General features: G+C 43.2%; 1 protein-coding gene across 2 annotated transcripts in view; it reads right to left on the bottom strand.

Moving 5' to 3' along the window:
- Positions 1-16,067, bottom strand: part of HOMER3 (homer scaffold protein 3) — a 107,237-nt gene that overhangs the window by 31,863 nt on the left and 59,307 nt on the right. For both annotated transcript variants that reach the window (XM_083180545.1, XM_083180537.1), the window contains one exon: positions 9,664-9,785. In XM_083180545.1, coding sequence (XP_083036671.1) covers positions 9,664-9,785 — 122 coding nt within the window. The remainder of the gene's footprint in view (positions 1-9,663; positions 9,786-16,067) is intronic.

Here is a 16,067-nt window from a genome sequence, read left to right as displayed (position 1 = left end):
ATGCCTTATTGCCCACCCTTACTCTAAGTGTTCCCCAAGTACCTATTTCAATTACTTATTGCTATGACAGTGGGTCTAGTGGCTTACTAATATGCGAGCGCCCAAAAAGGGGGCATGGCCTATGCAAACGCGGATAGGCCCTATGCAAATGGAGTCGCAATCCAGCCACGCCCCCATTTTCCATCCTCGGCACCGCTGAATAGATGCTGTGCACAAGCTGGGGGGCCTCCCAGCTGCACATACACACCCCCATCGCCGTGGGACACTGCCGGCTCGGGCAGGACGGTCCCAAAAAAACCCATGCTGAGAAGGTCGGGACCCACTTTGGGGTCAGGACCCACAGTTTGAGAACCGCTGCCTTAGACAAACAATAATCAATTATGGACCATTATCCATTGCAAAAATATAGGAGCATCACAGCTTTGATATTTAAAATCAGATATTCATTATTTTTAAAAAGTTTTAGCAAGAAAGCAAACATCAAAGGTTTATATGGTAAGAAATCAATAAAAGGTAATATGTGGCATACAGGGCAGTCAGGGTGTTAATGGCTACAATACATCCCTACTGTCAGAATTCCATCATATTCCACCAGTATTATCTGGGTTAGGGTTAGGCTGCCGGAGGGGAGAGTCAGGGATTAGCTGGGGAAGGGGTGGATTAGGGCATATTTTGCTACCCTTGCAGAAGCTGTGGGAGGCTCATGATTTTTTAGGTAGTACTTGCAGACCCCAAAAGAGTAGGCAGCTCTCCCACATCCAGCCTGCTTTACTAGGAGTATGTTACTGGCAATCATGGGAGCCGCAGGGCTAAATGAGTGGATTGCGTCATTTTTACCTGCCCCTTGCCATGGATCTGCAAATCACAGGTGTTTCCGTATGTTGGGGTGTGACCAAATGATGAGACCATTTTGACCTTTAGTGTGAAGTGCCCTGCAGTATCTCCTCCGGGGTACTCCCGGAAAGGAGATTTACAAAGTAGGTAAGTACAGTATGTGTTACGTGATTGAAAGGAATACAGTGCTTACTAAAATGTGTCGGGTTGCCGCTGTCGGTATTTTGAACGTCGGCAACCTGTCGGGATACCGTACCCAACCCATGACATAAATAGGCTAGACTAGTGGATCCCAAACTGTGTGCCGTGGCACCCTGGGGTGACTTGGGGGACTTGCAGGGGTTCCCTGGGTTGGTAGTCCAGGACCAATTCAAGTTTTTTATGTCCATTATAATAATCAAATTATGAACAAACAGAAGGAAATCCTGTCCATTACCACATATTTGACCCTATATAAACACAATTTTTTTTTGTTTTTTAGATTTAACTTAATATCTGTTTCTGACTTTCTCAATGAGAAATCTTTAGCCTATTGCTGGGTACACACCAGGACGACTAGGGCCCGATCCCCTCAATCTAGATCCAATTCCGACCAATTGGATGTAGATTGTGTGGTGATTGGGCCCTTTTCTGTCCTGGTGTGGACCGATACCGATCCGATGCGCGGTCCCGCAGGTTGGTCGGTCGTTATTGAGATCCTACCTGCTGCAGGTAGGATCTGAATGACGACCATACAGCCGGGTGCGGGTCGCCATCGGATCGGACCCGCTCACGGTGCACATCGTGAGCGGGTCGTGCCCCCCGCGTCACCGTGAGCGGGTCGGACGAGACACTGACGACCCGCTCACGATGTGCATCGTGAGCGGGTCGTCCTGGTGTGTACCCTACATAAGGGTGCGGCGAAAACTTTTCTGATGCTTTGGGGTGCCGTGATTCAAAACATTGGGAACCCCTGGGCTAGACAGAAAATGATGCACATGGTTATTCTTAATATTACCACATGGTTTTCTGGTTTGTAAATAAATAACAGTTTTAGATCAGAATTTAATACTTATTTAGCTTCCATGAAACATTACATATTTTGAAAAATAAAATCATTTCTGGTAACTCAATCCAGAACTAGGGATTATCATTGGCCAACTACACCTATTATATACAGAAGAATATCCCTAAAATGATCTAATCTTCTCTGCAAGTGATTCCTCCATGTTAATCTTCTATGATGTAATTAAAGGATTCTGCACCGCAAGCCAGTAGGAAGGAGTTATAGGAAAGTGGTTTACAATCAGGCCTCCTAACTCAGACAACTGACCCCTGCAATGGGTAATACATACTTAAATCCTACAGTACAGTATGTTAATAGTAAGCCTACAGTGTACAGCTCATGCCAAACAAACCTCTGTTTCTATAAAATGGGTTAATACAGCACTGGATGTACAGAGCTTCTAAAGGCATGGGTGCACCAAATGTGTCTCGGTGTGCTCAGTAATTAATGGATATTTTAATTGGTTTGTAGCAGATGGAGGGGGACTAAGCCTGAAATCTGGGTTACACTGACACATTTTCCGCAATAGTATATTATCTATGTCATAGTAAAGCTCTACAGTTAATAATTTGTGGAATGCTTATATGCCGTATGATGGGTGGATAAAGGCTTTACATACAGATGCAGAGTGAGGAATATTTTAAACATGACCTTTTTGTAAATCACCCAATAATTTGGCCACCGAGTGGCACTATTCTCTTGTACTTTATGGTTATTGTGTCATTTACGCTCAGCAGAGCAGTCATTTCAGCAGCCAGTCCAAATAATAGGCAATGCCACTTTTAAACTAGAAGTGATCAAAAATGGGCATATATCACTTTTAAGACTAAAATCATTAAAAGATATTCCCAAGATACGGAAAAGAGTAATTGTACTAAGCAATTGTCCGCTCAAACAGGACCTTGGCCTCAGCTTGTCTACAAAACAGGGGTGACATGCTCACATTTTGTAAATGTCCATCATGCTGCATCTAAGGGGACACTGTGATCGCCCACACATCCACTGATGTGCAGATCAATACCCATCAGCGATGTACTTAAACCATCAAGTTTGCATACATTTCTGATTAAGATGCCCTTCAAGATGTCATATATATATATATATATATATATATATATATATATATATATATATATATGACATCTTGAAGGGCATCTTAATAAACTTCTCATTTATATATATATATATAAATGAGAAGTTTATCATAGTTCAGATCGCCTTAGGAAAGATATATTTATCGTCTACTCCTGGACTGGAGGTAATCAAATAATACATGCACAAGAGGCTGAAGAAAGTATTTATTTGTTCAACCTTGTCTCCTGCTGGGTGCCGGATGACTGACCGATGGTCAGGATCCCGACGGTCAGTATTGTGATGTCGAAATCCTGACTGTTTGACTGCCCAACAGTCAGGATCCTGACCAACAGGGGCTATTCACCCTCATGGGGGTTGTGCACAGGATGCACAAGCAGATTCTTCTGATTCAAATGTGTGACTGCGGGCACGGGTTAAAGTGGGTCGGTATGGTACAGAAATGCTTTCCGTTAGTTGTAAATGCAGGCGGAAGAAGTTCTGCCTCCGCCTACCCACCTACTGTAGGCATAATGTCTAAGGCACAGGTTCTCAAAGTCGGTCCTCAGGACACCACACAGTACAGGTTTTGTAGAATCAAGTGAAAAAATTAGCTCTGCCTGTCGATTTTTTAAAATGTGTCAGTCAGCAATCAGTGCACCTGTTGGGTGACCTGGAAAATGTGAACTGTGTGGGGTCCTGAGGACTGACTTAGAGAACCACTGCTCTAAGACACACTACTAGTATCTGTTTGTCTTGACTCAAACTTATTGAGATTCTTTTGTCTCCCTATGGGGAGATTCATCTCTCAAATAAAAAAAAATAAACTCCTTTTCATGTTGATGGTAGACATCTTGAATGTTGCTGCCAGTGATATGTTATCCCAAAGTACCAGAATCCAAGCCCCTCATAGAGTATGTACTGATCACTAAACTGGGATTTTATCAATGGAGACATTTCTTTCAAGAAGCCATGTTCATTACTTGTATGGTGGCAGCTGTGTGGTCTGCTCATTATTAAGATACAATATATTGCTGGTTTTTCACAAGTGGCCCCGAAATGTCCAATGGTTATGAAAAAAAATGTGTCTGGGACCTCTTTTCTTGTGAAAAACTAGTAATATATTGTAATTGATACCCCTTTTACACCAACAAGCTGGGTTACACTCAGGATTTTAGACCCGGCTCCATCCCAGGTGTGACCCGGCAGGTGATGTCACCAGAGGTGGGTCCTGAGCCAGCGCTGGGAGATGACAGAATCTCCCAGTGCCAGCAATTGCATTGCAGTGAACGGGTCCCGGCCCGCATCAACCTGGGTTACCCGTTTACGCTGCACAGTGAGCCGGGTTCAATCCGTGTTCACCCCTGCTCACTATCCAGGTTGAAATTCTGTGTCTCACAACCCGGGTCATTTCAAGTGGGATCGTTTACACTGCAATCCCAGGGTTTTGTTCGCTCCTGTGCAAAAACCCAGCTTTTTTAGGGCTAAGGTAAAAGGGGTACTAATAATGAACAGACTACACAGCTGCTGCCATACAAAATATTGGGGGCCCCTGAGTGGAATGCCATTCCACAAAACAACACAGTACCGTTTAGTACTACAAATAGATTTCATTATATCTCACATAGGATCCAGGCCATTCTTCATCATATCTTTTCCAGATCATTACTGTACTTATCATATCTCTTGTCTAAGCAGGAAAGGGTAAGACACCTAGTGCCCACACTGCATGTAGAGGCACTGGAGGCCTATCGAGGAGTAGCCACTAAGATATGTGCAGATTATGGAGAAGTCATAAGGGCCCCCCTACAGTAATACTTTAGTACTCCTACAAGAAAAAGCTTCCAGGAATTAATATCATATTTCAAATACCCTAATGCAATCTCAAACACCTTAACCCTAACCCAGTCCCTACTACTCTATACCCTAATGCAAACCACTTAACCAACCCTAATACCCTATCTGAAATACCCTAACAAATTCCCTAAACTAACCATAACCCCTAATCCAGACTCTAAAAATAACACTTATACTCCAACCCTTTACCCCAATCCCGAAACCTAAAGGGTAAATTGGATGGGCCATATGGTTCTCATCTGCTGTTACATTTGATATTTCTATGTTTGTACATCTACCCAATGATTTAGTGCTTCCACAGCATATTATTTATTATCCTTTCTTTATATTACTGTATGTAGTGCCTATAGATTGCAGCATTTTACAGAGATGTCACAATCCGATGGATCGAATAAATCATGCCTCCTGTTATTATTATATGTGAGATGAAGGAATTTCTTGTATTCTATTTGTGAAATCATGTCTTCTGTTATTATTATGTGTGAGATCAGGGCAGGTCTTGTATTATGCGTGTAAACTTAATGTGACCTAAAGGGTGGTTGTCTTCCATTTTCCCCTGCAGAGTGTAAGCACGGTGGACGTTCCCTCAGTGACCATCTGTAGAGTTCTCTGAAGTTAGTATCTGAGGCCCCTCATAAATCAGATTGGGGGTTCGATCAACAAGGTGTCCTCCCCCTCAAATACAGATCTCTTATCAGATTTGGCTGTTGCATCCCTCTGGATAAGGAATGTGTACAAATCACTTAAAAACAGCAGACTAATTCTTCATGTAGAAGATCAATTATCTAGGGAGGTTTATTAATGTCCATTAGGGAAGTGGTCAAAATCCCAAGGGAGGGAGGGATGAGGGAGTCTGCAGGTATAACTGCTCTCTTGTCCCTATAGCTGATGGTACTTCTTGGGGGAACAGCAAGCTGGCTGGAAGCGACCCGATGTTTCATGTGGAAACCCCCCCACTACAGAATCAGTATTTGGGTGTAAGATCCTTTATAATTCCCTTTTATTTTGTGGAGTTGTATTATTGTGTGCACTTTTAAAATCTTTGTAACCATTTTTATCACTAAGCTCTGAAGAATTTCTGGGAATAAATCATTAAAAATTCCAGTTCTAAATTTGTGTTCTTAGGACTTAAGCCAAAACAGAGCGGTTAACGTTACAACCTTTTTTATATATTGTATTGTGTATCCGGACATATGCAAGTGTCCTTTCTTGAACTTGCATTGGAGGCGGCATACCTCTTATAGGGGACACGTGTGTCCAAAGTGAACCCCAGTCACAGCTGGAGCTGCTCAGGTTGACGTATCTGGAGGAGCGACCGGTGGGTCCGTGACAAGAGAATATTAATTATTCATTTAAATCCATTTTAACTTCTAGTGAACAAATTAGGCCACAAATACAGTATATGGGTTACATTGACTAAAGTTTGATTTTTATCACATTTTAAGTTGTCCTAAATCGATGTTGTGTTTGGGGGCTAAAACGCACATTTCTTAAAAGACAAATTTTTATATTAATTTTTACATGTTAGTAAATGTGCGATTTAGCTCCTGAAACACAACATTAATTTATACTGATTTTGATCGAAAAAGTCAGTCAATTCACCGCTATCTTTTTTACATTATTCCCCCATTAGATTCCACTACCTACAGATGTGTCCACATACATCTATCCTCCATGTGCTACAAATCATGTTACACATGAAGTGTTAACCCAGTGTGACTCGGTAGCGCAGAGCATCTTTTACGGTTGTGTCTTAAGGTGCCCATACACGTTGCGAGAATCACATGCGTTATGGGCTAAATTGCATGGCATGCCAAACGCAATGTGGGTATGATGCAATGCAATTCAAAAGCAGTACAAAAAGTATGTGCAGCACATATTTTTTGTATTGTACGGTGGGTTGCCCGCAGGAGCGCACATCCCATCGCATTGGAATGCACACTGCTATCGCAACGTGTATGGGCACCATTATTCACAAAGTGATACAAATAGGATGCACAAGTGTCTTATGTTGATTCAATTGTTATATATTCCTATATTTTGTGCAGATGTAGCATCAGACAAAATGCTACGTTTCTAGTAAAACACTGTAATATAGCATTTGTATGGAGATACTGCAGCTTGGGGCTAACTAGAAAGGTTGTTTAATGCATAAAGCTAACCGGAATTCTCAGTCATCCAGCTTTCCACAATTCCACACTTTAATGAAACCTTTCCTTGGCCTTGGCCTCCTCCCAGATCCATTTGTATGGATGGAAAAAAACAGCTGACACAGTGGCAAATTATCAGTCCATGCCGTGGCTTGGAAGCGCTGGGTGGCTTGTGGGCATTGGGGGTACCTTGGGGACAACTGTCCTGGGCCGCCATGCCACTTCTGTTCTGTAGAAAGGAGGCCTGGCCTGAGGAACAGTACTGCTGGAGAGATGTGTGCCCTGCCCCCTCAGAGAAGACAGTTATAGCTGCTAGAGGAGACAGTGGCCATTTTGGGGGGATATTTTCAATAGTATGAAGGGGGCAGATGCAAACAGACACACAATGATAGTGGCCAAGGTGGGGGACCCCCTGATAACATGCAGAACCCCTGACAAAAGGGGAGGGGGGCACCAGAATGTTTTTTGGGCAGGGGAGGTTCTGACACTCTGGACTCTTGTATTATTAAGGATATTCAGTTGAAATAGTAGTGCCTGCCAGCTCCTGTGAATCTACTGTTGTTCATGCTCCCTGTTATATACCGACATTTCATCAGTCTACTGGTACCAGTCCTGACAATTTGCATCAATACACAAACCCTGTTGGTTGGACAAAAGAAACATTTCTTGAACTCAGCAACTTTTTGAAAACAATCGCATGTATTTGCATGCTCATTCATGATCAATCATAAGCAATTTATATTGTTTAAAAGAAAACTCTTGCATAGCCTAGGTCAAGATAAAGGTGCCTATTTTGTAATCATGTTCCCACCAAATATGCCATCTGAAAACTGTCATTATTATTATTTATTACTATTTGCAGTTTCTTATAGCACAGCATATTCCGTTGTGCTTTACAATTGGAAACAACAGTTATTAAACAAACTGACATGGAGTAGGAGGGCCCTGCTCGCACGCTTACAATCTATAGGGATAATAGTAGGGATAGATAAGGATAGAAGTCCATAGCATGGTAGTCCTATCAGATTACTAGACGGTCCTGATGGGATGCAATTAGATAAGAATGCTACTGGAGGTTGTGTGGGGGTCCTGAATATGGTAAGCTTGCCAAAAGAGGTGAGTTTTCAGGGAACGCTTGAAATTTTGGAGGCTAGAGGAGAGTCTTAGTGTGTGTGGAAGGGCATTCCATAGGGTGGGTGCTGCCCGAAAAAAATCCTGCAAGTGTAAGTGGGAGCGAGTAATGAGTGTGGATGAGAGACGCAGATCTTATGCAGAGTGGAGAGGTCGGGTGGGGTTATATTTTGAGATAAGCAAAGAGATATAAGTCGGTGTAGTCAGAGTGATGCTTTGTATGTAAGTAGAAGTATTTTATATTGAATGCGGTACTATACAGGCAACCAATGGAGGGACTGGCAGAGCGGATCAGCAGACGATGAACGTCTAGCCGGGAAGATCAGCCTCGCAGCTGCATTCAAAATGGATTGTAGTGGTGAGAGTCTTTTCTTAGGAAGACCGGTAAGGAGGCCATTGCAATAATCAATGTGTGATATAATGAGTACATGGATTAGAGTTTTTGCAGTGTCTTGTGTATGGTACGGACAAATTTTGGATATGTTTTTTAGATGCATGTAACACGATTTAGAGACAGATTGAATGTGAGGAATAAAGGACAGTTCAGAGTCGAGGATGACCCCTAGGCAGCGAGCTTGTGGAGTAGGATTAATTGTTGTGTTCTCAACAGTGATAGAGATATCAGGTTGGTAACTACTCTTGGCTGGTGGGAATATAATTAATTCTGTTTTGGAAATGTTGAGTATGAGGTGATCAGATAACATCCAAGATGAAATGGCAGAAAGACATTCAGAGACACGGAGCAATACTGATGGTGACAATTCCGGGGAGGATAGACAGATTTGAGTCTCATCAGTATACAGGTGATACTGAAATCCAAAAGAGTTGAATAGTTTCCCAAGTGAGGAGGTATAGATTGAGAAAAACAGAGGGCCTAAGACTGAACCTTGAGGTACTCCAAAGGACAGAGGTACAGAGGAGGAGATAGAATCAGAGAAGCGAACACTGAAAGAGTGATTAGATAGGTAGGAAGAGAACCAAGAAAGGGCTGTGTTCTGAAGACCTAGGGATTGTAGTGTTTGTATGAGAAGAGAATGGTCGACCGTGTCAAAGGCAGCTGAGAAATGGCCTTTAGATTTAGCAGTGGCCAGATCATTGACTACTTTAGTCAGTGCTGTCTCAGTGGAGTGTTGAGAGTGAAAGCCTGACTGAAGTGGGTCCATTAGGTTGTAGGAGTTAAGAAAGTGTGTGAGGTGAGTGTAGGCAGGTCTCAAGTAGCTTGGAGAGGCATGGGAGCTGAGAGATAGGGCGGTAGTTAGAGAGACAGTTTAGATCAGAATTGTGTATTTTTAGAATGGGAGTAATATGTGCATGCTTGAACAGAGAAGGAAAGATACCAGTAGAGAGAGAGAGAGAGAGAGAGAGAGAGGTTACAGATTTTAGTTAAGCTTGGGATAAGCACAAGCCCTGTAATAATCATTACCTGTACATCAAATTAAATCTTCTTAGACCACATTCTGACCAATACCATAGCAGTACTTTTAAAATAGCTACAAAGTGGGTAGTGCTTTATTGGCATTCCATACAAGTAACAATAACATTCTAATACTGAATTAATAATATATATATAGTTACCCTTCTGACAGCATCTTCTTTACCCTTTCCCGCTCTGTACTGAGCTCCATCTCCGCACTTTGGCTCCTGAAGAGCTTATCGTCTCCTGGTCCATTGATACTAATAATGGGAGATGGTACAATCTGGAGAGACATTACAACAGACAATTACCACATTTGACCAATGAGATACTGTAAGAGCTTACTGTAACTTCTAACCAGATTCCTCTAACAAGACTTTGCTAATAGTTAAAATCGGAATCTCAAGAAAAGTGAAAAAGTTGGTGGGATTTATGTGGTTTATTTACTTAAATGGGAGTTCTATTGAAGATGGGAGGTTGCTATGGGCAACCACTCAGATTCTATATATTATCTTCTAGAAGGTGGTAAAGAAATAAGAAGTAGATTCTGATTTGTTGACCCATCTTCAATAGAACGCCCATCTTAGTAAATAAACCCCACAATGCACACGTCACTTCTGCTGGTTTAAAGAAAGATGTACTAATGAAGTGTGCTAATAGTGGGCAGGTATAAATGTCAGCAGTTGTAGTTATTGGGAATGTAAGGGATTCTCCTGTCTCTTTGGAAGAAAAACAAGTGACACAAAATAATCCCAGCACAACCTCTCTTCCTTATGTTATGTATGAGATCAAACATATTAGGTTCTAGCAACACAGTGTAATGTACAAAGAAATATCAGTCATTTAGTGATTACAAAAGCAACCCTTAATTTTAAGAATGAAAAAGCAGCCAAAAAACTCCCACATATGCCTCTAAACATTGTCCTGGAATACATGGACTGCTAGCAGGCCCCTGCAATACACTGCCAGGCCAATTCTGGTTTTTAGCATATGAGAACTGCAGTCTATGCAGAGTCTATGCTCTACAAATGGATTAGCATAATGGGAACTGAACAGACTACCTGATATTTTATTACTTACATATTTGTGTTCTGCACTTACAACATGAAGCACTCAGATCAGTAAGACAAAAAAGCAAACGTAACCTTTTTATTGGTGTTTTGCACTGTTCTGAGTCCATACCACTTAATGGTGTTAAAGCAGTCTTCAGCTATTCTCAGTGCCAACACTCATATACAATACAATTATCACCCCTCCAAGATTCTTTCCAGGCAGAAGTAATTCAGCTTTTTAGCGATCATTTATTTATTTAATGAGATTCTCATCTACACTACTATGACATGTATAGCAATGAGTGAAGGAAAATGAATCAAATATTAAGTTGTCCTTTAAGTTAGTTAAGTAGTTTATCTCTATATGCCTTTCTAAGGGAAGATGGTCAAACTTCTAAAAAAATGAAAGAGGTAATGTTGCCCATAGCAACCAGATTATGTCTATCATTACTCTTTTGCGTCCTAGAAAATACAAGACAGAATCTCATTGGTTGCTATGGAAAACATCTCCTATTTTCAATTTTACACACTTAGTATATTTACCCCAATGTATCTATGAATACTACTTCTTTGCTGGTGGCCAATCTTAATGTCTGTAGCACTATTTGCAAAATAGAGAAATTAGGCAGCACACTTCTAGCAGATGACACTGGCCACTGATCTGCCAATAGGAATGGAAAGGATATAGCAAGAGTTAATTTCTACAGTTAATTAATCAAAAACACAGTTAATGAATCAAGATATAATTTAAGATTCTTAACGCATCAGTGTGGTTTTGCATTGGGGATGACAGTTCCATTTTAACAATGATATGTAGTCAGTGAATTAGAAAACCTTTTCAGCAGTCAGTTGGTAAGATGCTGTCTAAGTCACCATGCATCACTAAACAATAGCCAATGATAAATTCAAATATATTCAAGCAATATATCTGTGTTCATTGTCAGAAGAGCAAATCATAATAAATGGTAATAAAGGGACGAGGCCTTTGCACTGTAAACAGCCACAGTTGCATGGCAAGCTGCTGCTGGCCCTGATAGGCTAAATTAGGTTCACAGCTGAGCCAGAGAAATAAGGGAGAGGAAATGACAGGCCAAGCTGTGAGAAATTGATTAGTCGGTGTACTTAAATATGAAGAAGATGAGAGACTCTCCCTGCAGCTTCATGCTGAATTATCTAGAGCAAGATGACTTCTTTTCAGTACAAGATACAGTATTAAAGAATTACAGCATAAACGGGATGCAGTTAGAATCCCGGCGGTTGGAATCCTGGTGGTCAAAAGCCCAACGTCGAAATCCCGACCGCCGAAATCCCGACACTTTCTCCCTTAATGGGTGTCCACGACACTCATAAAGGGAGACCAAATTAGTGCCCACTGTGTGGTTAGCGCAGCAAGCCCGCAAGGGGAGGGGGGGGGATCCACGTCCCCCCCTTGTCGGCATTTCGGCGGTCGGGATTCCGACCGCCGAGATTTCGTACCAATCCCGTATAAACACACAATGGTACTGTGCAGAGATCAATTTATACTTCACCCATTAACAGGCTTAAGCTGGGTACACACTGACCGATTTGCAGGGCCTTATTAACTAATCGGCTAATTAGGCTGCAGCCTGGAGTGCTGGGTCCTTGGGGGAGGGGGGCGCAGCACCAGCTAAATAGATTGCGCTTAGATTGGAGTGCATTCTGGTGTCGCTGGAGTTGGGGCCAAGCAAGGCCTCGGGGAGGGGGGGGGGATCTCCTCCAGGAACTGTGTAAGCAGCGGTGCCTGCTGGGATTGCCAGCTTCGCTGAGACAGGAATGCTGGGAAAAGGAGATCTTGTGAGAGCCGCGGCTGGCTTCGCTGCCAAGGATGTGATTGATACCGCTGCTGCCATTGTCATCACTGCTAGGCAGGGGCGGATTGGCCATAGACTTTACAAGGAAGATTCCCGGTAGGCCGAGGACCTATGAGGCCACCTGTCAGCCAGTGACTTTGTGGCCCTGCCCAGAGTAGTGGCCCTGCCCCCTCCTGTCTCCCACACAAACAGCCTTTGCCAGTTCAAAGAGCAGAGTACCCGTGCTGCAAATGCTCACTTAAGGTGGGGGCCCATCTATATGCATTGTGACAGGAGTGGGTGCTATCTGGGGATGTAACAAAGTATTGGGTGTTTCTGGGCTCCACTGGGGAAGGGGTGGCAATATAAGTGATTTTCATGGGGTTATGCAAATGAGTTGCTTGCCTAAACACAGACCCCAAAACCTCCATCATGCAGTCTCAATGGGTGCAGGCGCAGTGTTATTTGAAATGTGGAGGTTTGAGGTTCGCCATAGACTGTCAAGCATATTAAAACCAAGAACTTCCACACAGGTGTAGTGATGTACTATCCCCGTTTATTTTGGTGTTTGTTCCGCCTACAATTGATTTGGCACCACCCACTTGAGGCCACATCTAAAAAAAATTCCAGGGCCACTTTCAGTTCCCAGTCCGCCCTTGCTGCTAGGGCAGTAAGTGGCAACATCAATGGAGTTAAGGCCCGAGCCTGTACAGATTTTTAGCTGGATTTGAGCAAAACAATTGGTGGTGGGGAAGGGGCACTTCTGTATTAGTCTAGGGTGGCTGGAACCCTTAATCAGACCCTGCCGATTTGCCATTCAATCGGGCGGATCTGTACCACATTCTGTCTACATTGATCAGTGTGTATATCAGCAATATAAGCGCTCCCGCACACATCACTAGCGACCTAATGCATGCTAGTGGAGGACGGAACAGTAATCATTCTGTCCTTCATTTACATTGTGCCAGCATGAATCGGCAATCCCCCCTGACAGGGATTTGTTCCGATCTCGGAACGAATACTCTTCGCTCAAGTATGTATCCCTTTAGACTGGTAACTTTTATGTGATTTTGCATACTAATGTCTGATATCTGCACAGAATGTCTCATCTTTAAAATATAATAATTCTGTGCTTATTTAACACTTTACTCACAGCATGGACGCAAAACACTTTACATTATTGCACTGCGAGCCATCTTGGTCACACTCAGTGCGATTTAAAATAAACATTAGTCCGTGCTCCATTTGAACTTGCAGAGTTATACCCCTTTCAGACCACAAATGTCAGGTCACACCTGAGATTGGGACACATAAAATATATTGGTGGTTCCATGCTTCCATTGTGTAATACCGCTTCCACCTAGTGTAATTAATAGCTTTGTGATGTTTAATATTAATAAACATTAAATATTAAAAAAGCAATCAATATCAGAAAACAAATATAAATGTAATTGTACAACAAAATTGTATATTTAACCAATTACATGTTATAAAACTTTTTCTATTGATATGAATGGAAGGGGGGGGGGGGGAGTGGAAATTTAAAGAGGGTGAAGTTCCAAATTCTCCATTACCAGCACTAGGCTTAACCAGCCAGGGTTAGAAAAACCATAGAAGAAAGACAACCCTAAGTTAGTTGGCACTATGGCTGGTTTCACCAGGGGAGTTCGGCCCGCAAAAAGAACCACAAAGGTGCTACCAGAGTATATAGCGGTGCTTGTGGTGTTGTTAGACGACACATGTTTTGGAAACTTAACCAGGAATGTAGTTTATTTGAGTGTGCATAGACTTGACAGTCATCATAGGGTTAACTTTGCAGGTATGCAGTATAAAGCATGTATAATATCACAAACAGGTGTACACAGTGATTGACAGGACAGCTTCGGCAGCCATGGCCGCCGGAGCTCAGGCACACTCCCCTGTATAATGGAGCCATTCTCTCTCACTACTTTGGGGTCTCCGTCACCTACTGGCATGGCGCACAGTGCAGGATCGACTCAGAGAAGGTGTGCACTGTCACTCACTTCTCCGCGCGGACTGACTCTTCTGGAAAGGGCACGCTGACACAAACTGGGAGCGGTGGATGCTGACGGGCTGAGTGCACTGGCAGTCGAGAGTGCGTTGGAGTGCTAGGGCCGTCCACTGCTGGGGATGGGGAGCGCAAGGGGACAAACAGCCTGCAGGCTTTGGGGACAGGTGTTGAGCGCACCATAATAACAAAAGGCCCCTCTTGTGTACCACTAGCCCTAGTGCCAATAGCACCAGGACAGTGATTCTAATCCCCTCGGAATAGGCCAAATCTGAATACCCCCCTGTGTACCAAACCGGCTTATGTCTGACTAACTACTTGTGTACCGAACCGGTTTACGTCTGAAAGTCTACAGAAAATATAATCAATTCTTGAGTATGTACAATGAGAGGTGGAGTAGAATGTGTAATCCCTAAAAGAGGTATTAAGAGAGTGCCAAGTGTCAAAGTCCATCCTCTTTCAGGTTCTTATTGAGGGATATAGATATAGGACAAAAAAATTGAACAAGGGAGGGAATTGTCAAAAGAAGGGTCGGTAATGGAGTTGAAAGTGACCACTACGACGCTTGTGCAATATGTTAAAAAAGAACTGAAGAAGCATGGTTGGCCTGCATTGGGGGCATAAAACATGACGATAGATACCACCATGTGGGGGGAGGGGGAGGAGGAGGAGGAGGAACGTTCGGGGGGTGGGGGGGTGGGAAAGCGGGCCGGGGGATGTGCCCAAGGCAATGCCTAGCATTTCACGGGCTTTCCCATGAAAATGCTGGGCATGCTAATGCCCCAGTGATGCGCGTGCCAGGGACGGGCAACTGACATCACTGGATGTCAACTGCCCGCCTAGTCCTCGCACAGGACACACGTAAGCCTAAGACACCTGAGAGTGTCTTAGATTTATGTGTGCGCACCACATCATTGATGTGGGTGACGCCCCATAGGCTGTAAATGGCTGTTTATGCAAAACATCTATTCACAGCCATGCGGGTGAATCCACCTGCGAAGGGAGTCAGGGGGTCTGTTATTTGTTTACATATATGTCTACATCTACATGAATATGTAAACACATAGGTGAGAGGGGGAGCACAATATAGGACCCACAGGTGAGGGGATCACAATATGGGACACAAAGGCGAGTGGGAAACACAATACAGGACACACAGGAGACGAAAGGGGGGGGGGGGGGCGCACAGGACATTCAGAGTTGCTGATATTACTACTAGACATTTATATAGCGCACACAGAGGATATATGAACATTCACATCAATCCCTGCCCCAGTGGAGCTTACAATCTATATTCCCTACCACATATACACGCACACACATTCAATCTAGGGTTAATTTTTGTTGGCGCCAATTAACCTACCAGTATATTTTTGGATATGGGAGGAAACTGGAGCACACAGGGGAAACCCATGCAAACACAGGGAGAATATACTGTATAAATGATGCACAATTTTGACCGAAGTGGAAATCGAACCCATGACCTCAGTGCTGTGAGGCAGTAATGCAATCCATTACACTGTGCTTGCTGCCCAGCACTCCTTATGAAGGCACGCAATAGGCCCTTTGTAAATTTCAGCTCCAGTCCCAAGTGGACCTTTATCTGGCACTACCCATAGGTCCAAGAACTTATCATTGACCCTGCAGCATGGCCAACCACAAGTGATTGTTAA

The sequence above is a fragment of the Crinia signifera genome, chromosome 1 (genome assembly GCF_055691185.1).
Source record: "Crinia signifera chromosome 1, ASM5569118v1, whole genome shotgun sequence".
Classification (NCBI taxonomy): Eukaryota; Metazoa; Chordata; class Amphibia; order Anura; family Myobatrachidae; genus Crinia; species Crinia signifera.
This window is presented reverse-complemented; position numbering and strand designations above follow the sequence as displayed.